This window comes from Cricetulus griseus, unplaced genomic scaffold (assembly GCF_003668045.3).
Source record: "Cricetulus griseus strain 17A/GY unplaced genomic scaffold, alternate assembly CriGri-PICRH-1.0 unplaced_scaffold_1, whole genome shotgun sequence".
Taxonomy (NCBI): Eukaryota; Metazoa; Chordata; class Mammalia; order Rodentia; family Cricetidae; genus Cricetulus; species Cricetulus griseus.
The window spans coordinates 8,213,896-8,238,298 of record NW_023276808.1 but is presented as its reverse complement, the minus strand read 5'-3'; the positions used below and the strand labels follow the sequence as shown (position 1 = coordinate 8,238,298).

Genomic DNA, 24,403 nt, shown 5'->3' with positions numbered 1-24,403 from the left:
TTTAGACACGGTCTTAACAAAAATGCGTTTGGTTTTTCAAATGCTGGATTCATGGGGGACAAGAGCTCATTCAGGGACACTCAGCCTTGGAAGCACTGTCTATTGTCAGTGCTGTCCCAAATGAATTGCCTGGCTCAGGGAGGCCTTTCAGGAACACGGAGATGTGCGTTCCCTGGTGTCACTTCAGGACATTGCTGATAGTGCAGCCTCTGAAGCAGGAGACAGATTTGGGACCTGGGTACAGATCTCCGTAATGGGATATGCACAAGGGCCAGTGGTCATTCCTAAGGACCATTTTCAACAAAGGCCGGCGATGGAACCAGGATTCCAGGCGGGCTGCAGTGTTCACTCAGAAAAAGGCTGCAAGCTGCAGGGACCCCCAGGGCAACAGTGTTTAGACCTCCCGGAGTATTCTCCCACAGGAGGTGGTTTCTCCTTTGATCCGGTTCTGCCCACAGTGGAACTGGACTGTGGGGTCCTGAGAACCTGTGCTGTGCTGCGTCCTGACAGTGCAGGGGCTCTGGGCTGTTTGTGTCAGTGACCTGCACCTCTTGTAAAAGGTCTAGGCTGCCTGTGCTCTGCTTGAGAAGAAGCCTGGCTCAGGCTATGACTTCAAGCTGAGAGGGGGATTTTGTTGTTTTGGGGAAGCAACTCTGAAGCTTGGACTTCACAATCTGAGGCAAAATGCCAGTCTTCAAGATCTTCGACATCTTTTTCCATTCCCATTGCTGGTTCTTTTGTGTTTTGTTTTGTTTTTCCAGACAGGGATTCTCTGTAGCTTTGGAGCCTGTCCTGGAACTAGCTCTTGTAGACTAGGCTGGTCTCGAACTCACCGAGATCCAACTGCCTCTGCCTCTCGAGTGCTGGGATTAAAGGCATGCGACACCACTGTCGGGCCATTCCATTTATTTTTAACACACATGAATTTCTTATGTTCATGCTGGCCTTAAAGCAGGTCTAAAGCCCCAGCTTGAGGTAGAAATTCATGATTCTTCCTCCTGGAGGTAAGAACAAATCTGTACAGCCCCAAAGGGGATCTCTACCTGTTCTGAGGTCTGGATCCTCAGGTCTCAATCAGGCCAGCATCCTTCCCTTCACAGGAAGATGGTTTTCAAACTCTGCCTGGCTGCCACTTTGCCACAGGCACCACTGCCCATCAACTGTATACAACCATGGTTTCCACAGCATGACAAAGAGGACAATGACCACTAGAATCCTAAGTTGAAATCCTTTTCATGTAGCTCTGCAGACCTTGAGCAAATCATAGTCATCCTCCAGCCTCTGCTTCTAAAGTAACTATCATGCATATAACTACACACCCACACAGACACACTCACTCACACACATAATAACTATTTTGAGTTTGAAGATAATTTGATGGGATGCTTTGCTTGGTTGGATTCAGCATAGAATAGAAAATGCATAGTGGCCAAGGCCAGACTGGGAAAGTAGAGACAGGAGAAAGATTCAAGATTATCCTCAGTTACATAGAGAATTCAACCCTGGCTTAGCCTAGAAAGACCCAGTCTCCAAATAAATAAAGGGAGAAAAAATATAAAAAGGAATCCAGTATTCCAGACTCTAAAACCTGTATCCTTGATGCTGTTGTTATTCATTGAGATGGGGGCTCTCTGTGTAGTCCTGACCCCAAACTCAAGAGATCCACCTGCCTCTATCTCCTCAGTGCTGGGATTAAAGGTGTTGCTACTACAAGGGCCAAATCAATATCTTGTCTGCTTCCCCAAATGGAAGATCTAGCTACTTGCTGACAAGGTTTACTTCTTCCATAAACAATAGATCTAAACTGCAGTGAAATATGCCTGGAAGCTGGGCAGTGGTGGTACACACCTTTAATCCCAGCACTCTGGAGGCAGAGACAGACAGAGTTCTGTGAGTTCCAGCCAGGACAGGCTCCAAAACCACACAGAAACCCCATATTGGAAAACAAACAAAGAAACAAACAAAAGAAGACTGAATCTCACTATGTACCCTGCTTAGTCTGGAATTTATTATTGTAGACCCCAGGGCCTTGAACTAACAGTGATCCTTTCCCCCACCCCCACCCCCAGCCTCACCAAGTGCTACAAAAATGGAACCACCCTACCAAGACACTAGCCATTTAAAAACAATGAAACAAATTCACTTCCTCCTCTAGAAGTGGGGGGCAGGAAGCCTGTGAAGGTCATTGTTCCCCAGGGAAGCTCAGCATGGAGGACACAGGGTGGGGATTGGGTAAGGATGGCGCCAGGTGGGGGAGGAATACCAGAGCCTCCCCTCCAGGGGGCCAATGACCCCTCAGACTATATAAGAACTAGAGCCTTTCTCTCTCCCAGCAGTTTCTACTCTACCCATCCAGATCTGCTGTTCCTGCTTGTGATTCGAGTCCTGCTTTTATCAGCAAGAAAGGTAGTTTTTTTTTTTCATTTCTGAGATTTGCAGTCTAGGTCCTTGGCTTTGAGAGGCAGGTGTGTATCCCTTACATGGATATCTTCCCACAGTTTTTGGAGGAGACGCATTTATTTTAGGCAACATGGTTCAGACTGAGTAACTCGGATCTGCCTTCCTCCAGACCACCAAGGCCTGCTTTAGTAGTTTGGGTTTTCTCTACAGTTTGGAGCCTGTACTGGAAAGTGCTCTGTAAACCATGGCGACCTCAAACTCATAGGTCTGCCCCTGACGAACCTGCCCAGTGCTGAGATTAAAGGCGTGAGCCAGCACTAGCTTGCTTGTTTTTTTCTTTTTTAACTTTAAAAACTAGAATTTTAAATCAGCATGGCCGCGAATTCTGCCTCCTGTTTGCTCAGCCAGCTGGGTTTCCGTCTCACACCACAGGAGGCAGCGGCCTGCAGGCAGATATAGATTAGTGTCAACAAGGTAGGAATTTAGGAGTGTGTGTGCATGGGGGGAGGCTATGAATGTTACAAAGCGTGGGGTGTTATTCACTTGATTGAAGGATTTCCAAAGGATCCCAGGAAATTGCATTTGTTGGAGAAGCTGAATTACCAATGCTTTCAGAACCTCATACTATCCCGTATCCCCGATTTCATACATCATTCAGGTTTATGGCGCAGTGGATTCTGCGGCTTTCTGGACCATGTCAGCCTGTGGTACTCAAACAATGGCAGCACTTTTTGTGGTGGAACAAAGTGCCACCAGGTTTTGAGCATTACCGGCTGACAAAGGGGCGATTTTCCCAGATCTTAATGACTCCTCCAGCATTCATCTAGTGTGGGGCACTCTTTGGACTTGAGCTACAATGGGTCCCTTGGTATCACGTGTCTTGGTTAACTGCGGTGTCCTGGGAGCTGGGACTCCACGGGCATGGAGGGGAGAATGTTGAGTAGGAAGGAAGGACTTAGGACATCCTGCACAGTAGTCAGGAACTGAACCAGTATTGGAGAGGACCTGGGGGGGGTCGAGGTATCCCAAGGTTCGAGGGGAAAACCCACATAGTGGTCATCATGGTGGTTGCCCTCTCTGAGGCAGAACTAGAAAGTGCTTCCACTTTGTGACTCGCTGTGTGGGGCAAGCAACCCAGCTGAGCAGAGTAGAAGCATTTGTGCACAGGCACTGAGATGAGGCTTTTGGGCTGCTGCTCCAACGTGTAAAGACAGGAAGCAGTTCGGGTGTGATGGGAATATTGTTCATGTATGTGCCCTGGACCTTAATGGAACCTGGTAGTGGTTAGAGGTAAGCTACAAGGGTCACTTTTTGAAACAGGACTTTTCTCTGGGCACTTTTGGATCTTTTACATTATGTTCAAGGTTACCCTTGGGTGTAAGAAGACCAGTTTAGGACACATGTCTCAGGGTTTGCAGATGAGAGGAATGTTTCAACCCCTGTTTGAACTGATCCAATGCAAATTTTTTCAGGTTTGTGTGTCTCTCTGGACCATGTCAGCCTGTGGTACTCAAAATGTGGGGGCACTTTGTGATCTGGAATAATGTGGCACCATGTTTTGAGGGTTACCGGTTGGTAAAAGAGCCATTTCCCCAGTTCTTAGTGGCTTATGAACGATTTCTCTAGTGTGGGGCACTTTTTGGAGGGGAGTAAGTTTATAGACCGGGTTTCTCTGTGGCTTTGTAAGCTGTCGTGGAACTAGCTCTTGTAGACCATGCTGGTCTCAAACTCACAGAGATCCACCTGCCTCTGAGGAGTGCCACGGGGTGACTGGTCATGAGTGTCACCTGGCTTACCTTACACAGAGAGACCCCTTGTCAAAATGAAATTGAACATTATAGCTACTGCCACACTTTGCCTAGCAATCAGGGATCTGTGCTGTTTAGACACGGTCTTAACAAAAATGCGTTTGGTTTTTCAAATGCTGGAGTTATGAGGGACAAGAGCTCAGCCAGGGACACTCAGTCTTGGAGGCACTTTCTATTGTCAGGACCCAAGAGAGCAGTCCCAAATCAATTGCCTGGCTCAGGGAGGCCTTCCAGGAACACGCAGGTGGCGCCCCTGCTGTCACTTCAGGACATCGCCGATAGTGCAGCCTCTGAGGCAGGAGACAGCTTTGGGGTCTGGGTACAGATCTCTGTGATGGGATGAGCAAAAGGCCCAGCCATCATTCCTAAGGACCATTTTCAACAAAGGCTGGGGATGGAACCAGAATTCCTAGCAGGGCTGCAGTGTTCTCTTAGCAAAGGCTGCAACCTGCAGGAACCCTGTGGCAATAGTGCTTAGACCTTCCGAGGGTGTTCAACGCGCACGAGGTGGTTTCTCCTTTTATCCGGTTCTGCCCACTGTGGAACTGGACTGTGGGGTCCTGAGAACCTGTGCTGTGCTGCATCCTGACAGTACAGGGGCTCTGGGGGTGTTTGTGTGAGTGACCTGTACCTCTTGTAAAAGGTCTAGGGTGCCTGTGCTCTGATTGAGAAGAAACCTGGCTCAGGCTGTGACTTCAAGCTGAGAGGGGGGTTTTGTTGGTTTTGGGAAAACAACTCTGAGGCTTGGACTTCACAATCTGAGGCAAAATGTCAGTCTTCAAGGTCTCCAACATCTTTTTCCATTCCCATTGCTGGTTCTTTTTGTGTGTTTTTGTTTTCTCGGACAGGGATTCTCTGTAGCTTTGGAGCCTGACCTGGAACTAGCTCTTTGTAGATAAGGCAGGTCTTGAACTCACTGAAATCTGCCTGCCTCTGCCTCCCTCCCGAGTGCTGAGATTAAAGGTGTACACAACCACCGTCTGGCCATTATTTTTATTTGTAACACACATGAATTTCTTATGTTCATGCTGTTCTCAAAGCAGGTCTAAAGCTCCAGGTTGAGGTAGAAAGTCATGATTCTCCCTCCTGGAGGCAAGACCAAATCTTTACAGCCCCAAAGAGTATCTCTACCTGTTCTGAGATCTGGATACCCAGGTCTCAATCAGGCCAGCATCCTTCCCTACCCAGGAAGATGGTTTTCCAACTCTGCCTGGCTGCCACTTTGCCACAGGCACCACTGCCAATCAACTGTATACAATCATGGTTTCTACAGCATGACAAAGAGGACAATGACCAGTAGAATCTTCAGTGAATATCCTTTTCATGTAGCTCTGCAGGCCTGTGGCAAACCATAGTCATCCTCCAGCCTCTGCTTCTCAAGTAAATATCATGCATATAACTACACACCTGAAGCAGTATTGGAGAGGACCTAGTGGGTCGAGGAGCCCCCAGGCTTGAGGGGACAACCCACATAGTGTTCATCATGGTGGTTGCCCTCTCTGAGGCAGAACTAGAAAATGCTTTCACTTTGTGACTCGCTGTGTGGTGCAAGCAACCCAGTTGAGCAGATTAGAAACGTTTGTGCACAGGCACTGAGCTGAGGCTTTTGGGGTGCTGCTCCACCGTGTAAAGAGAGGAAGCAGTTTGGGTGTGATGGTAATATTGTTCATGTATGTGGCCTGGACCTTAACGGACCCTGGTAGTGGTGAGAGGCAAGGTACAAGGGTCAATTTTTGAAACCGGACTTTTTTTCTGGGCACTTTTTGATCTTTTACAAGGTTACCCTTGGATGTAACAAGACTAGTTTTGGGATGAGAGGAATATTTCAACCCCTGTTTGAACTGATCCAATGTGAATTGTTTTCAGGTTTGTGTGTCTCTCTGGACCATGTCAGCCTGTGGTACTCAAAATGTGGGGGCACATTGTGTTCTGGAATAATGTGCTACCATGTTTTGAGGGTTACCGGTTGATAAAGAGCGATTTCCCCAGTTCTTAGTGGCTTATCCAGGATTTTTCAAGTGTGGGACAATTTGGGGGGGGGGCTAAGTTTCTAAACAGGGTTTCTCTGTGGCTTTGTAAGCTGTCGTGTAACTAGCTCTTGTAGACCAGGCTAGTCTGGAATTCAGAGATCCGCCTGCCTCTACCTACAAGTGCTGGGATTAAAGGCTAGCACCACCAATGTCCAGTGTGTGGGGCATTCTTTGGACTTGAGCTACAATGTGTTCCTTGTTAGCACATGTCTGGGATAGCTGCAGTGTCCTGGGAGCTGGGACTCCAGGCATGGTGGGGAGAACGTTGAGTGGGAAGGTTAGGGAAGAAAGGCCTTCCTTTCACAGTAGCCAGTAAGTGAAGTGTCCAGGGAGGGGAAATGGGAGTCCACAAGCACCCAGGCTGGAGGGGACAACCCACATAGTGGTCATCAAAGTGGTTGCCCTCTCGAAAGCAGAACAAGAAAGTGCTTCCACTTTGTGCCTTACTGTGTGGGACAAGCATCCCTGTTGAGCCCATTGAAAGCGTTTGTGCACAGGCACTCAGCTCAGGCTTGAGTGTAAAGGAGAGCTGCACTCCTAAAATCTATGTATTGGGGTAAAAATAATTTTCTTGAAACTCTGTGTTAATACAGCATTTGATATACAAATATCCCATATTAATACATGGGCAAAATCCTTAAGTGGATGTGCAGGTCCTGTAGGACCCTCAACCTGTGATACTCAACCTGGGGGCTCTTTTGTTTTCTTGGAAGAAAAGTGCCGCCAGGCTTTGAGTGTTACCGATTGAGAAAAGGATTCCACAAAGACTGACAACTCAAAAGCCAGGTTCTGTTTTTAAAAACCAGTCAGATGGGTACATGAGGGGAATGAAGGCATGCCAGGGTAATACAGGTGCTGCCATCTGGAGGCTCAGCACAGTGGCTGCCCTCAAAGTGGAGGCCCTCTCCAAGGCTTGGCCATCAACTGCATCCATTCTTGTCTGTTTGGACAAGGGACCTGGAAACCCCATTGGAGCGTGGAGTTTCCCTTATCTGAGGGCAGGAGCTGAATTACTTTCCACTGGATACTTCACTGATGAAGGTAGTTGTGATGATTCACATAAATAAGGTCCCTACCATGGTAAACACTCAGTTGTAAAATAGGGTGAGGTTTGATGACCCAACTGAGCAGGACCTGCCATATAATTTTCCCCACTTTAGTTTTTCATTTTTTTTTGAGACAGGGTTTCTCTGTGGCTTTGTAGGCTGTAGTGTAACTACCTCTTGTAGACCAGGCTTGTCTCAAACTCATAGAGATCCACCTGCCTCTGGGGCGTGCCACCTGGCTTTCCTTACACAGAGAGACCCCTTGTCAAAATGAAATTGAACATTATAACTACTGCCACACTCTTGCCTAGCATTCAGGGATCTGTGCTCTTAAGACATGGTCTTTACAAAAATGTGGTTTTTCAAATGCTGGAGTCATGAGGACAAGAGTTCATCAAGGGACTCTCAGCCTTGGAGGCATTGTCTACTGTCAGGACCCAAGAGAGCAGTCCCAAATCAATTGCCTGGCTCAGGGAGGCCATCCAGGAACACGCAGGTGGACGCCCCCTGCTGTCACTTCAGGACATCGCCGAAAGTGCAACCTCTGAGGTAGGAGACAGCTTTGGGGCCTGGGTACAGATCTCTGTGATGGGATACACACAAGGGCCAGCCGTCATTCCTAAGGACCATTGTCAACAAAGGCTGGGGATGGAACCAGAATTGCTAGCCGGGCTGCAGTGTTCTCTTAGCAAAGGCTGCAACCTGCAGGAACCCTGGAGCAATAGTGTTTAGACCTCCCGGAGTGTTCTCCCACACGAGGTGGTTTCTCCTTTGATCCCGTTCTACCCACGGTGGAACTGGAATGTGGGGTCCTGAGAACCTGTGCTGTGCTGCGTCCTGACAGTGCACGGGCTCTAGGGGTGTTTGTGTGAGGGACCCGTACCTTTTGTAAAAGATCTAGGCTGCCTGTGCTCTACTTGAGGAAAAGCGTGGCTCAGGCTGTGATTTCAAGCTGAGAGGGGAATTTTGTTGGTTTTGGGAAACAGCTCTGAGGCTGTCTCTGCCTCCCGCGGGCTGGCATTAAAGGCTTGTGCCACCACCGTGGGGCCATTCCTTTTGTTTTTAACACACATGAATTTCTTATGTGCATACTGGCCTCAAAGCAGGTCTAAAGCCACAGGTTGAGGTAGAAATTCATGATTCTCCCTCCTGAAGGCAAGACCAAATCTGTACAGCCCCAAAGGGGATCTCTACCTGTTCTGAGATCTGGATACCCAGGTCTCAATGAGGCCAGCCCCTTTCCCCTCCCAGGAAGATGGTTTTCCAACTCTGCCTGGCTGCCACTTTGCCACAGGCACCACTGCCCATTAACTGTATACAATCATGGTTTCTACAGCATGACAAAGAGGACAATGGCCACTAGAATCTTCAGTGGATATCCTTTTCATGTAGCTCTGCAGGCCTGTAGCAAATCATAGTCATCATCCAGCCTCTGCTTCTCAAGTAAATATCATGCATATAAACACACACACACACACACACACACACACACACACACACACACACAGACACACTCACTCACACACAAAATAAATATTTTGAGTTTGAAGCTAATTTGATGGGACGCTTTGCTTGGTTGGATTCAGCATAGAATAGACAAGGCATAGGGCCAGACTGGGGAAAGTAGAGACAGGAGAAGGATTCAAAATTATCCTCAGCTACATAGAGAATCCAAGGCTGGCTTAGCCTAGAGAGACCCAGTCTCCAAATAAATAAAGGGAGAAAAAATATAAAAAGGAATCCAGTATTCTAGACTCTAAAACCTGTATCCTTGATGCTGTTGTTATTCATCGAGATGGGGACTCTCTGTGTAGTCCTGGCCCCAAACTCAAGAGATCCACCTGCCTCTATCTCCTCAATGCTGGGATTAAAGATATTGCTACTACAAGGGCCAAATCAATGTCTTTGTCTGCTTCCCCAAATGGAAGATCTAGCTGCTTGCTGACAAGGTTTACTTCTTCCATAAACAATAGCCCTAAACTGCAATGAAATATGTCTGGAACCTGGGCAATGGTGGTACACACCTTTAATCCCAGCACTCTGGAGGCAGAGACAGGTAGATTTTTCTGAGTTCCAGCCAGGACAGGCTCCAAAACCACACAGAAACCCCATATTGGAAAACAAACAAACAAACAAAAGAAGACTGAATCTCACTGCTTAGTCTGGAATTTATTATTGTAGACCCCAGGGCCTTGAACTAACAGTGATCTTTCCCCCACCCCCAGCCTCACCAAGTGCTGCAAAAAAGGAAGCACCCTACCCAGACACTAGCCATTTAAAAACAAAGAAACAAATTCACTTCCTCTCTAGAAGTGGGGGCAAGGAAGCCTGTGAAGGTCATTGTTCCCCAGGAAAGCTCAGCATGGAGGACACAGGGTAGGGATTGGGTAAGGATGGCGCCAGGTGGGGGAGGAATACCAGAGCCTCAACTCCAGGGGGCCAATGACCCTTCAGACTATATAAGAACTAGAACCTTTCCCTCCCCAACAGTTTCTACTTTACCCATCCTGATCTTGCCGTTGCTGCTTGCAATTCGAGTCCAGCTTTTCTGGGGAAAAAAAGGTATTTCTTTTTCAGGTCTGATGTTTGCAGTCTAGGACCTTTGCTTTGAGAGGCAGGTGTGTATCCCTGGCATGGATATGTTCCCTCAGTTTTTGGAGAAGACACATTTATTTTAGGCAACATGGTTCAGGCTGAGTAACTCGGATCTGCCTTCCTCCAGACCTCCAAGGCCTGCTTTAGTAGTTTGGGTTTTCTCTACAATTTGAAGCCTGTACTGGAAAGTGCTCTGTAGACCATGGTGACCTCAAACTCACAGGTCTGCCCCTGCCGAACCTGCCCAGTGCTGAGATTAAAGGCGTTAGCCAGCACTAGGTTGCTTGGTTTTTTTTTTCTTAACTTTAAAAACTAGAATTTTAAATCAGCATGGCCGCGCATTCTGCCTCCTGTTCCCACAGGCAGCTGGGTTTCATCCCACACCACAGGAGGCAGCTGCCTGCAGACAGATATAGATTAGTTTCAACAAGGTAGGAATTTAGGAGTGTGTGTGCATGGGGGGAGGCTATGAATGTCACAAAGCGTGGGGTGGTAGTCACTTGCTTGAAGGATTTCCAGAGGATCCCAGGCAATTGCATTTGTTGGAGAAGCTGAATTACCAATAGTTTCGGAACCTGATACTAACCCGTATCCCCGATTTCATACATCATTCAGGTTTTTGGCGCAGAGGTTTCTGCTGCTTTCTGGACCATGTCAGCCTGTGGTACTCAAACCATGGCAGCACTTTTTGTTCTAGAATAAACTGCCGCCAGGTTTTGAGTGTTAACTACTTTCCCCAGTTCTTTGTGACTCCTCTAGCATTCCAATAGTGTGGGGCACTCTTTTGACTTGTCTACAATGGGTCCCTTTGTAGCGTGTGTCTGGGAGCTATGGTGTCCTGGGAGCTGGGACTCCATGGGCATGGAGGGGAGAATGTTGAGTGGGAAGGAAGGACTCAGGACATCGCTTGCATAGTAGCCAGGAACTAAAGCAGTATTGGAGAGTACCTGGGGGGTCGAGGAGCCCCCAGGCTCGAGGGAACAACCCACATAGTGTACAGCAAAAGCGGTTGCCCCTTTCTGAGGCAGAATAGGAAAGTGCTTCCACTTTGTGCCTTACATCGTGGGACAAGTATCCCAGTTGAGCCCATTGGAAACTCTTGTGCACAGGTGCTGATCTCAGGCTTGAGTGTAAATGAGAGCTGCACTCCTAAGATCTATATTGGGGAAAAGATAATTTACTTGAACCCGCCCTGTTAATACAAGATATAATATACAAATATCCCACATTAATACATGGGCAAAATCCTTAAGCAGGTCCTGTTGGACCCTGAACCTGTGATACTCAAACTAGGGCCTCTTTTGTTTTCCTGGAAGAAAAGTGCAGCTAGTTGTTGAATGTTACCAATTGAGAGAAGTATTTCACCAAGACTAACAACTTAAAATCCTGGTTCTGTTTTTAAAAACCAGGCAGATCAGTACATGAGGGAAATGAAGGCATGCCAGGGTAATACAGGTGCTGCCATCTGGAGGCTCAGCACAGTGGCTGCCCTCAAAGTGGAGGCCTTCTCCAAGGCTCATCCATCAACTGCATCCATTCTTGTCTGTTTGGACAAGGAGCCTGGAAACCCCATTGGAGCATGGAGTTTCCCTTATTTGGGGGGCAGGAGGTGAATTCCTTTCCACTGGATAATTCACTGATGATGGTAGTTGTGATGATTCACATAAATAAGGTCCCTAACCTGGTAAATACTCCGTTGTAAAGCAGGGTGGGTGTGGGAATACCCAACAGGGCAGGACGTGCCATATATTTTTTCCCCTCTTTGGTTTTTCCTTTTTCTTATTTTTTTTTCAAGACAGGGTTTCTCTGTGGCTTTGGAGGCTGAACTGGAACTAGCTCTTGTAGACCAGGCTGGCCAGGAACTCACAGAGGCACCTTTCTCTGAGATTAAAGGTCTGTGCCATCACCTTCCGGCTGGTTTTACTTTCTTCTTCTTCTTTTTTTGTTTTTGAGACAGAGTTTCTCTGTATTGCTTTGGAGGTTGTCCTAGAACTCACCTTTTTGTTCTGAGATAGGTTTTTTTTTTTTTTGGTTTTTCGAGATAGGGTTTCTCTGTGTATCTTTGGAGCCTATCCTGCCGCTCGCTCTGGAGACCAGGATGGCCTCGAACTCACAGAGATCCACCTGCCTCTGCCTCCCGAGTGCTGGGATTAAAGTCATGCACCACCATTGCCCGGCTTAGGGCTTTTTTTCTGAGTAACCAGCCCCACTGTCCTGGAAGTCACTCTGTAGACCAGGCTAGGCTAGAACCTAGATCCACCTGCCTCTGCCTCCCGAGTGCTGGGTATAAAGGTGTGCGCAACCAAAGCCTGTCTGTTTTTTTTTTTCCATCTTTTGGATTTTCAAGACAGGGTCTCTCTGTAGCTTTGACCACCTGCCTCTGCCACCACCACACTTAAACTTTTTACACATTAAATTGCTAGTGTTAATAGGTCCATTGGGAAACCAGGGGGTACAAAATCCAAATTTGTTGGATTTTGAGTACATGGTGGACAGCCAGAGAAGGGACGCTTTTCAGTGTGGGAGGGTGGTGTGTAGACCAGTGTAGGCTTCCCCTCTTTAACCCCACAGTGCTGGGATTAAAAGGTGTCAACCGTGCTTGGTATTAACTTTAAGTTGTTTCCATTTTGCAGGCCTTACACAATAATTGAGATTCCTAACAGCTTTTCTACAGGTTGCTTGCACAGCACCGTTCAGATCTCAACCTGCTCCACTCAAACTCTGGGGACACTTTTTGTTCCTTGGAAGAAGTGCTGCCAAGGTTTTGAGGGCAGCCAATTGAGAGAACGCTGCAGCTGGGCAAGGTGGTGGTTGCTGTCCGTGGGGTGGCGCTCAAATGTCAGGAGCGCTCTTCTCATTTCTAAAGTGGAAAGTGTTTCGACATTTGGGTGTTGTCTGTGGGTACCATTCCCGCCTGCGCTGTGGATAGCGGCTCATCTTAAGAGATTTACTGTTTACTGTGCACGGTGAAGGTTGCAGGGAAGTGAATGATGGGGAAGTAGGTGGGGAGGATTGAAATTGTCACCTCAAGTTCCCTTAACCCGCTGAGCTATCTTCCCCAGGCCCATTTAACACGCTTTAGACCCTTCTTAATGTTGCAGGCCCATCTGGATCCATCTTGTGAGGTTCCAGATAGCCATACTCAAAATGGAGGCGCTCTCCAGGCCTTGTGAAGGGAAAGTGACCCCATTTTGAGTGTTGCTGTGTGGAGAAGGCATCGTGGAACTTCAAAGAGGCCGGAGGCGGGGCCGAGCAGAGACCAGGGGCGGGGCCGAGAGGCCGGAGGCGGGGCCGAGAGGCCAAAGGCGGGGCCCAGCAGAGATGAGGGGCGGGGCCGAGAGAACGGAGGCTGTGCCGAGCAGAGAGCAGGGGTGGGACTGAGAGGCCGGAGGCGGGGCCGAGCAGAGAGCAGGGGTGGGGCCGAGAGGCCGGAGGCGGGGCCGAGCAGAGAGCAGGGGTGGGGCTTACCCACAGGACTCAGGGGTGGGCTTGATGTACCCCCTGGAGAGTGCTGGCCTCCTCCAGAGCTCAGTGTCTCAGTGCCTCAGTGGAGGGCAGAGCGAAGTGGGAGGCCCTGGGTCTGAGCCTCGACGTCCAATCACCAGGGGCGACTCCTGAAGCTCCGCCTTGACCCTGAGAAGGGGCGTGGCCTGAAGGTTTATGCGGAACCACCCCTCTGGGTGCAACCAATCAGCCTTGGTTGCATGCACTCTACCCACTGAACCATCTCAACATCCCACATATCTTTCTTAGGGGACTTAACTATTTACTAGCGGTAGATTAAAGCAGTTCTATGACATTTATAAGTATTTATTATGTGATTAAGTCAATGACCAGATGTGTGGGTGGTGCTCAGAGCTTAGCTTTCCCTGTGGAGTAAGGAACAGGCAATCAAGAAGGGGTGTGGCATTCCTTGGAACTGTCAGTGTAGAATCATAATTTAATGACATGACGTGTGTTTATATGCTCTTGTGCTCTTGTGTCTGTATGGGAGCCTATCTATATACCCTCTGAATATGAATGTAGTTTCTACCTTGTCTGCTGAGAAGGCAAAGATACAAAGTAGCAATAAGCACATCTAGTGTCCAGATCATTGCTGCAGATATCTATCCCCACTGAGACAAACTGGCTGCCTCCAAAATCTGTGATGAGCTGAGCCTGGTGCATCTCACGTGCCAAAAAGTGAAGAAAAGTTTCTGAAAATGTTGGTGCCTCTCAGGATACAGCTGTCCTGGTGGGTTTGTTCTGGGGTCCTGAGGATTAAATCCAAGGATGCTCAGTTCCCTTATATAAAACAATGCAGTGTATCATGCAACATTCATGCTCATCTCCCTTATATAAAACAGTGTAGTGAGTCATGTAACTTAGGCATGTCACCTTTCAGGCGCCCTTACACTGACACCTACTGCAGAGTCTACATCATGTAAATAGTTGTACTGTTGATGGCTCTGGAAAAGGCAAAGCCTCTGCATGGCAATGTTGGTGCTATTAAAAAATCACTTTTGGTATGTGCATAGTTGAGACTGGATTTCAGATCCAGACATATGAAAAGATACTGCGATTAACTGCAGTAATGGATCTTAAGAGACTGCTGGGTGTAGTGGTGCACATTACTCCTGGAACAGAAAATCAAGAATCCAAAGCCAGGTTGGACTACATACATAGTGAGATCCTATCCAGTAAGTAAATCCTAATTGATACTGCCATACTAATAGAGTTTTCTATCTCAACAAAAATCATAAATTAAACTAAAGGGTTTTAAACTTCTCTAGTTTGAAACATATACCTAAATGTATTTATCTATCTGTCTATGTATCTATCTACACATGTTTATACATATATAAAATGAATAAAATTGAATGACAAATGAGCAACAGGAAAATACACAATAAATTATTTCTATCTAGCTCTAAGTGCACAACTCATAAAAAGAAAGATGATTAAGGGCCTATAACCCCAGTGGGGTAATAGGTGAGATGTCAAGGCAGTGAGTTCACAGGAGATACCCAAGTGACCACTAAAACAAGGGTATGCCCAGCCCCATGTTCAAATTAAAGCAATTCCCTTTGCAGCTGTGAACACTTTGCTTTTGTGTCAGCTCAGTGTCAGTGCTGGTGTGGGTCAGCTGAACATAGCAATCACAGTGCTGATGTAACACAAGCATTCTGGAAAGTCATTTGGCAAAGTGATCCAAAGGCCTTGGATCCAACCATTTAACTTCCAGAAATATCTCTTACAGATATTAGTAAAAACCGTCCAGTGACATTGTTCATGACTGCAATAGTAGATAATTAGTGTCAACACTGGTCAAATGAGGGTGCCTAGTTTAACAGTTAAAGCAGCACAGTCATACAGAAATGTGAGAGTTTGCAACAGAGGCTTTAATGATTGCCAAACAGTTCACAGCATTGCAGACTATTAAGTAATAAGCATTTTCCTCTGTCACTGAAGAAATGCCAATATTTTCCACATCTTTATATTTCATATATTGTCTTAATTGTCTAAAATGAAAAGTCATCAATTTCGCTATCATGGAAAAGGGTTTTTTTTTCTTCTTAAAAAGTTTTCCTTATGTATTTGTTCTTAAATATATCTCTGTGTATCACTACACAAAATGGATTTCTGCCACAGTGGGTAGATCTGGTACTGGAGTCTTAGCCCTGTGTGTCTGTAGAAATGCCACATGGTGTTTCCTCAGACAGTCACACTAGCATTTCTACTAAACCTTTCCAGGGTCACCTTCAGGGCTCAAAGCCACACTAGCTGCCTGCTTGCTAGCCTCTTCTTCCTTCCTCGTGCGGCTTAGCCAGAGGGTCCATCTTCCTTTTTGAAGATTTGCTTTTGTTTATTTTGTGTTGATAGTGGGGCACAAAGCAGTCAGAGGACAAATTTGCATAACTGGTTCCCTCCTTCTTCCAGCTTTAGTAGGAGGGAATCCAAGTCTCTGCCTCCTTCTCCCTGAGAAGGCGGGATATTGCCTGGTCTCCCAACATTCTAAGTCATAAGAAGTTTTCAATTATTGTTTTTAGTGCTTATTTTGGTGAGCTCCTTTTTCACACAGTACTTTTTTTCTATTTAAAAGGTGTCTTCTTTTAACTAGACCTCATGTCTTACAGCTTCCAGCAGTAATTCTTCAACCCGGGTTTCATTCCTCCCTGTTTATTGATCATCCCTTCTCTCTCTCTGAAGTTTTCTGAACAATTTAGCCTTGGCATAAATGCAGAAGACTTTAAGCACACAGGATACCCCAGGAAACTACAGGTTTTATATTGCTCTATTTTTTAGAGATTCCATATACTTTCAACTCTGGTTAAGCAGGACATTAAATACCAAAATGAAAATGTCAACCATTATTATTTTTGAGAGGCATGTTTGTTCCTGAACACACTGGTTATCACAAGCATAACATAGTTAGCTAGATGTCTGTCAGAATGGCTATGTGAGTGGCCAAATTTGACTCTGCCTGTTGCCTTTCAGCCTATGACTGACATGGTCTGTCCTGTCACAGGCATCCACCTGTACTATGTTGGAGGAGAAGTGTATGTCGAATGCCTGAGTGACAGCAGCATCTTTGTGCAGAGTCGGAACTGCAACTACCATCATGGGTTTCATCCCACCACTGTCTGCAAGATCCCCAGTGGGTGTAGCGTGAAAATTTTCAACAACCAAGAGTTTGCTCAGATACTTGCACAGTCTGTGAACCATGGTTTTGAGACCGTGTATGAACTCACCAAAATGTGCACTATTCGAATGAGTTTCGTGAAGGTGAGCAGTACCCGCCCATCTCATTCAGGCCTGACCCCTGCCTCACCCCTGCTATTTACAATATGTATACCTGTGCTTTCCTGGTATATATTCCTATCAGTGCCCAGCAAGAGCACCAGTGTCCAAGCGGTTGTCATGGGAACTTAGAATATAGTCCTCTCCTCCCACCTTGCAGGTCCCAGAGATGGAACTCAGGTCTCCAGGCTTGGTGACAGGCACCTTTATCTCCCCCTGCCCCTCAAGCCATCTTTGCGTTTGTTCTCGGTCAAGCTAAGGGTTTAATAGAGTCCAGGAAGGCCTCTATCTGGCTGAGGATGAGGTTCAAATCCTGATCCATCAGCTCTACATCTAGGATTCTTGTCCTGTGTGCTTCTAACACCCCATTGTTGGGGCTCTGGTATGCTGTGCCAGTGTCCCATCCACTGTGCTATCCTCGGCCCCATAGCTACTATAATATCATAGAAAATGGTATGTATTTAACATGAAGCTTACATGCATGGCCATTCTATGAGATCAGCTGAGTAAATGTGTCTTTGTTCTTCTCACTCAGCTTTTAGTATGGTCAGGATGCCAGCGCTTATTGGTTATAGATAGTATGATCTTGCATGGTCTGTGGGGTGGCTCAGGGAGAAAAGGTACCTATGGCACTTCGATTCTGGGGACCCATGTGACATAAAGACCGAACCAAGTCCTAATTTTTCTCTAGCTTCCACCTGTGTATATACCCACTCACACACAGGGCAGAAGGGAAATAAATGTAACAAAATAAGTAAGTGGAAAGTTAACCACACTGGAAAATATATTAAGTTGGTCATATTTTTTTAAGTATTTCTAGTAAATCTTGTGCCTTGTGTATACTTCAGAAGTTAGCAGGGCTCTTGCCATTCACGTTGAGTGTTCTGTAGTATCACAGAAAGGAGAGAATCCAAGGCATCGCTTAGCTCTGTCCTCTTCTATGTCTAAGACATGGAAGTTTTTTAAGAAGCCATTGAAGACTAATTTTTTAAGTGTGTATCTGATGACAGCATGTCTAGTAACTGCCTGGTCTCTGAGGTCTCCCAGATAAGTCTTTATCTCAATTTACCTTAAGGAAGAGTGCTAATTACACACCAGGGTGAGACAGTCATCTTTCATGCGCTGTCCTCAAAAGCTCTCTGACTTTTTGTTGGGCCTGTTTAGTGATGTGTTCATCACCATCCAGATCAAAGGAGTTTTCCAAATTCTGGCCAAATGTGGTGCCTCTTTAACCCTAAAGGAGGCCTTTCTTTACCCCTTAAAGATGTTATCCTGTGTGTTGTGTACAAATGTAACCACAGAGTCTCTCCTTGTTCATTATTCACAAGCGCCATTTAGTTTTTGACTTCACATTTTAGCTCAGATGATTTTCAAAATGAATCCAGCAACTTGCCAATGTGCTTATTGTTGGGAAGGAAGAACAACTCCTTAGTGGTTGTGTTCACTGGTTGAGGTACAGGAACTTTCTCAGACCTTCTGCTCTTGACCTGTAAAATGGGGCTGTGTGGCATTGGGAACTTGGTAATTATTCTCAATGTCCCTTGATGGCACTATGATTAGTGAGGTTTTTTTGTTTGTTTTTCGAGACAGGGTTTCTCTGTGTAGATTTGGAGCCTATCCTGGTATTCGCTCTGGAGACCAGGCTGGTCTCCAACTCACACAGATCTGCCTGCCTCTGCCTCCCGAGTGCTGGGATTAAAGGCATGCACCACCAACACCCGGCTGACTATTGAGTTTTTAAAGAGGCTTTGGTTCCTGTGCTCCAATAAGCTTTCTCCTTGCATTTGGTTCCTATTGATTACACAACTAACAGTTGATTATTACTTTTGTAGAGCTAAAAACATTTACTTTAAAACAAGGTATTTAGAGATTTATTCCTTTTCTTTTATCAGTGTGTGAGTGTGTGTGTGTGTGTGTGTGTGTGTGTGTGTGTGTGTGTGTGTGTGCCCATGGAGGTCAGAAGAGGGTGTCAGATCTCTTGTAGCAGGAGTTAGAAGCTGTGGGTTTCTGGACCCAAGCTCAGGTCCTCTGGAACACCAGCAAGTACTATAAGCTGATAACCCATCTCTTCCGCCCAAAACTACAATCAGAATTTGTTAACATCATTCTTCCAGCAAATACTTTACCACTATTCCAAAAATAGTGGTACAATTTTTGGAATACAAAGCAAAAAAATGCTTCTTAAATATTTACCTTCAAGATGCATAGGGCTCCCAGTGGGTTTAATAATGATACTACGGCATAAAAATTTTTAACATGCATTAGCATTGAAGTCTGTGCAAGGCGTGATGGATATGGCTTGGGGTTTAAGATAGACAAACCCTACTAAAGAATGAGGTGGTGGGCTGGAGAGATGGCTCAGCAGTCCAGAGCATTTGCTGCTTTTCCAGAAGACCTGAGTCCTGTTTTGAGCACCACGCCAGGCAGCTCAAAGTTCCCTGTAATTCCATCTCCAAAAACCTTACTCCTTCTTTTGTCCTCCATGGGTTACTGTATACACATGCACTAGATGCTTACATGTACACATAATAAATAATAAATCTTCTTTAAATCTCAGTGAATATAACATAACCATCACCAAACAAGACATCATATGTTGGCCTCAAAACTTTGCACACTTTCTGTAGCTCTGCAGAGAGGGAGCCTCAATTCACCGCTCCTCCCAGTGTCTTGGAGAAATGATGCAGGGCGTCTTTCTACCATTAATAGGCAGTCTCATGTTGTTTTTAGATGATTTTTGGTGTTTACATAAAATTATACTTTAATGAATGTTAAAAACCAAATCCTCCCTATCTGAAAAATCCAAATCAGTTTGGTCCAGAAAGTATCTGTGGAGCTTCTGCCACATACTGGTGACCATTCTGGATGCTGGGAGGTCAGTGGTAAGTCAGATTCCATCTTCAAATAACTCACTCTCTGAAGAGACAGACCTGCATGGTAACTGTCACCGTTGAATATTCAAACCGAGGGACATGCATGCATATACATAGGTGAAGTTCATGTTCCCCAACTTTGTCCTAAAAGTTTTCACATTGGGATATATTTCTTAAAACTGATGCAGAAAGTATGTAGCAGAGGTCAAAGACTCTAGTGGCTGTTATTCTTTACAAGCAAGGATCAAGCAGAACTTTATGCTTTTCTAATCACACACACCAACACCATTTTTTTTTCAACTTAAGACGGTCTGACTGTATAACCCTGGTTAGCTCACACTCAGTGAGGGTCAACTGACCTTGAAGTCATTATCCTTTGTCCTCATCCTCCCACTAGTGCTGAGATTACAGGTGTATCCTGTCACCTGGCTTTCATGGTGACTTCTGTGGAGCATTCTTTTCCTGCCTGGTCACTCTGAAGCCATCCAGCAAATCACCTTCTTGGCCAGATGCATGAGAGAACCTGTTGCTTCAGGGAAATGACTAGGTATCAGGAAGAACTTTGTCAATGTGTAACAGTTCTCCTGTCAGTTTCACTTGAGACTGAAATATCAAGAGATTTGTGTTGTTGACAAAAGAATTTTATCTGTCAGAGTGGGGAAAAAGCAGAATGACCATCTGTCTGACATCACCTTCACTGTAAAGGAAGAATTCAGTGATAGCAGTGACAGACTGGGGATGTCACTGAGGCATGTGAGAGGCCTTGGGTTTCCATCCTGGTGTCACAGAAATTGGTAGAAGGGAACCAAGCATGGTAACCCATACCTGTAATCCCAGCACATGGGAGGATGAAGCCCGAGGATTGCCATGGGTTTGCAGCTAGCTGGATCATGTAGTAAATTTCAGCCCAGCTAGGAAAAAGAGTGAATCTGTGTCTGGAAAAAATTAGGACTGAGGAGATTGTTCAGTATGGGAAATGTTTCCCATGCAGCCATAAGAACTGGATTTGTGCCGGGTGTTGGTGGCTCATGCCTTTAATCACAGCCCTCGGGAGACAGAGGCAGGCTGATCTCTGTGAGTTTGAGAACACCCTGGTCTACAAGAGCTAGTTCCAGGACAGCCCCAAAAGCCACAGAGAAACCCTGTCTCGAAAATAAAAGAACTGGTTTTGGATCCCCAGCATCCATTTCAAAAAGAAAAAAAAAATTCCAAGGGAGCTGGTAAGATGGTTTGTGGGTAAAGTAAAGTCACTTACTGCACAGCATAGAAACTCAAGTTCAAGTCCCGTGAGGCACGCTGTATGACACTGTTCTCGAGGAGACAGGAAGAAATGTCTACTCACCTCACATAAGAAACCAATGACAAACCAAAGTGTGGGTACCATTGAAGTCCAGCTTGGAGAACCATTGAGTTTTATTGGGGTTACTTAGAGGAGCAGAAATGACTCAAAGACAGCTACATCACCAAGAGCCCACCCCAGCATGGGTGGACACTCACAAAAGCTGAGAATCTAGAGTTCGCGACCTAAAATGCAGACACCTCAACAGGCTGGAGCATGTTTTATTCCAGAAGCTAGCAGTCTAGTCCGTCTGAGTGTCTCAGCAGTCCTTACTGCTCATATCAGCCTGGGGAAGGAGGGCCTAGAGAATCTTGTTTGTTTCAGGGACTTACCAAAGCTTTTACGATGTCTGCTTCCTGAGTTTTAAGGACTTTGCCTAGAGGGTGGAGTGTTTCACCTCCCCTTAGAACATTCAGCAATTCTGGAGCTTCCCTATAAGACAGAAGGTTTTATCTTTGAAGATATTGCTACACAACATGTGTAAAAGGTGAGAGAAGAACCAACTTCACAGATTTGTTCTCTGAGCTCCACATGCACACTGTGGTGTACATAAACACACATTCATGCAACAACAACAAAAAGCTGGGTGCAGTGCTGTGTGTAGTCCCAGCATGGGAGACAGATAGGATCCCTTAGGCTTGCTGGCCGCCAGTCTAGCCTGATTGACAAAAGCCCAGGTGCAGCAAGAGAGCTCATCTCAGAAAATACAGTGCATTGTAATTCAAGAAGACAGCCAGTGTAGACCCCTGTACTCTCCAGCCATGGACACACAGATAAAGGGGCAAGGGATTGTTCAGTTAAAGGTGTAGGACTCTTACAGTGGTCCTGGGTTCAGTCCCAGCATCCAGCTGAAATGGATCACAATAGCCTGTAACTCTACCTCCAGGATCCAACATCTTCTGAAATCCACAGATACCACACATTCATAGGTAAATCCATACTCAAACACGTACATATTTGCACAATTTTTAAATAAAATATTAAAAAATAAACCCAGTTTGATAATACATGCCTTTTATTCCAGTGCTCAGAAATCAGACAGGTAAGCTCTGAGTTTGAGGCCAGTTTGGTCTACATAGGGAGTTTAGGCCAGCCAGGGCTACCCATTAAGTTTATGTCTTAAAAGTATAAGTAAGTAAGTAAAGTGTTAACATAACATTAATGTAGTGGGAAATAAATATTTAATATATCTTTTTTTTTTCGAGACAGGGTTTCTCTGTGGCTTTGGAGGCTGTCCTGGAACTAGCTCTTGCAGACCACACTGGTCTCAAACTGACAGAGATCCCCCTGCCTCTGCTTCCTGAGTGCTGGGATCTAAGCCATGCACCACCACCTACTGACTAAAATATCTTTACTCAAACAACTACTGAATGTATTTTAAATTTGTAAATACCCAAGACTAATAATATTTATTTATTTATATATTTGAAAAAAGGTCTCCTTCTGTACCCTGACTGGCCTGGAACTCACAGAGATCTGCCTGCTCCTGCTTCAGGAATATTGGGATTAAAGGCATGTGCCACTGCACCAGACTACATAGGTGATCCTGGTGTTCTTTGATAGACTTTTGGTGGCTAATTTCCATCACCAGAAATTTCCCATGCTTTTGCGGTATGTTTGTTTTCTTGTGGGACATAGCCATGAGTCCAAACATAATTATGTGAACTGATCATATGATTTTTTTACTTGGTAGAGTGACTCAATGAGATAGAGAGTTAAATGACACCAGTGTGCTTTCTTTTTCCTAGGGTTGGGGAGCCAAGTACCACAGGCAGGATGTTACTAGCACCCCCTGCTGGATTGAGATACATCTGCATGGCCCTCTCCAGTGGCTGGATAAAGTTCTTACCCAGATGGGTTCGCCCCACAATCCTATTTCTTCAGTGTCTTAAAGGGCCTCTGGCTTCTGTCTCTTGCAAACTGTTGAACCTTGGATGTACTTGAAGGATGGATATGTCAGATGGGTGAAAACCTGACAAGGAAGCCTTGATAATACTTGACCTCTGAGCAATTGTTGGATTGAGAAATTAATAACATTGGTAACATGATGTTGATATCAAGAATCTGTTTAGTTTACATTGTGACATTCTGTTGTATGATCAACTAAAATGTTGACTGTTTGCAGGACTTTTGTGTATAGTTTTAAAGGAGATGGCCAGGCCAGGGACAAATTATCTATTAGAAGAAGAACAATCCTGTGCAGTCCTTTTGTTGGGAGTGTTTGGCAGAGTGTTACGCTGATAGTCTTTGAAGTGTGCTCTTCATTAGGTTCCGAGCCCACACTGAATCATCCTTTGATGGGTTTTCATAATGTTTTAAAACCATTTGTTTAGAAATGAATGGGGTTCTTTGTTTTTAAAGCCGAATCTTTATTACATAAACAGTATTCTTTCCAAAACTGTATGCTGACTGTAGTGTTGTCTGAATGACGTCAGGCTTTTGCTACTTGCCAAATATGTGTATATAGAATATTTGGAGTTTAAGAATAGTCTAAATGGCTAGTGGATCTAGAAGGTATTTGTCAGTGGTGTGGGAGAAAGGAAATGACAACCGCAAATGTAGACTATGCCTTAAAGATCAGTTTGTTGTCTTAAATGAGCAAGCTGGTGTCTGAATTTGCTGTGTTTTAGGTTTTTAGGGTTTTATCTGACTTTTTCCCTTTCTTTTCTTTTATCTCATCTTCTCTACACCTCAGTAAACAACTGGTTAATTCCTGTAACTGTGAGAACAAATGAATAATTCCTTTTATTTGCAAATCAACTCGCTTCGTGTTTCAGTGCCCAGTATATGAAAGGCTCGAATTCAATGAGCAGTTTTTATGGAGTTTACAATACAGACATAGGCTTTAATTTCCAAATGAATTGTTTGCCAAACCTAGTAACTGTGTTCATTATTCACAGGTTTAAAGAAGATGCCTATTGGAATCCATTTCGAACATTTTAATTTTGTTTTGTTTTGTTTCTTTACGGTTTGGTTTTGTTTTCTTTTGTTAATTTTTCCTATTCTTCTCTGATCTTATACATTGAGTACTTTTATTCCAACACTAGTGGGTTTTCTCTACTGGAAAATTTTAAATAAACCTGTCACTATTGCTTCCTTTGATTAAAAATGTGTCATTTTTGTTCTTTGCTTGTTAAAATTTGGGATCAGTTAGATGTGGTCTTTTTTGTTCAGTGATCTCACCAAATATAAAAAGCTCAGTTGGTAAAGTGGGGACACGGAACCTGGCTTGCTAAAAGAGCAGAGTGATCTAAAGTCAGGAGAAAGGAAACATAAGGCTGGAGAAGACTAAGGGAAAGCAATGAGGGAGGTCATCTACCATGGTGAACCTGTATAGGTTACAGGGTAGCTAATGGAGCTGGTCCCTCTCCCAGATGAGAGTTTCAAACATCAAACAGGTCCTCCAGCTTGACAGCAAACCCGTTACCCACTGAGCCGCTCAGCACCCCACAAGTGTGTGAACTTTTTATTGAAGGGGCTTCCACAGTGTAGTTACTGATGGATGCCCTTACTCAAGTGGATGCATAGTTTC

The 24,403-nt window shown here is 45.3% G+C and overlaps 1 protein-coding gene across 1 annotated transcript; it reads left to right on the top strand.

Moving 5' to 3' along the window:
* Positions 1 to 253: 253 nt before the first annotated feature.
* LOC113839005 (mothers against decapentaplegic homolog 1-like) lies at positions 254 to 22,763 on the top strand. The gene is made up of 3 exons (XM_035453555.1): positions 254 to 527; positions 16,388 to 16,644; positions 22,620 to 22,763. Exons 1-3 carry the CDS (start codon positions 254 to 256, stop codon positions 22,761 to 22,763), a joined length of 675 nt encoding a protein of 224 aa, XP_035309446.1.
* Positions 22,764 to 24,403: the final 1,640 nt, after the last annotated feature.

Excerpts from the sequence above, each read along its gene's own strand:
- LOC113839005 (XM_035453555.1), top strand. The coding sequence starts at position 254 with ATGGGATATGCACAAGGGCCAGTGGTCATTCCTAAGGACCATTTTCAA. Across the intron at positions 528-16,387 it reads CAGTGCAGGGGCTCTGGGCT|GCATCCACCTGTACTATGTT; the intron begins GTTTGTGTCAGT and ends GTCCTGTCACAG. Across the intron at positions 16,645-22,619 it reads TTCGAATGAGTTTCGTGAAG|GGTTGGGGAGCCAAGTACCA; the intron begins GTGAGCAGTACC and ends TCTTTTTCCTAG.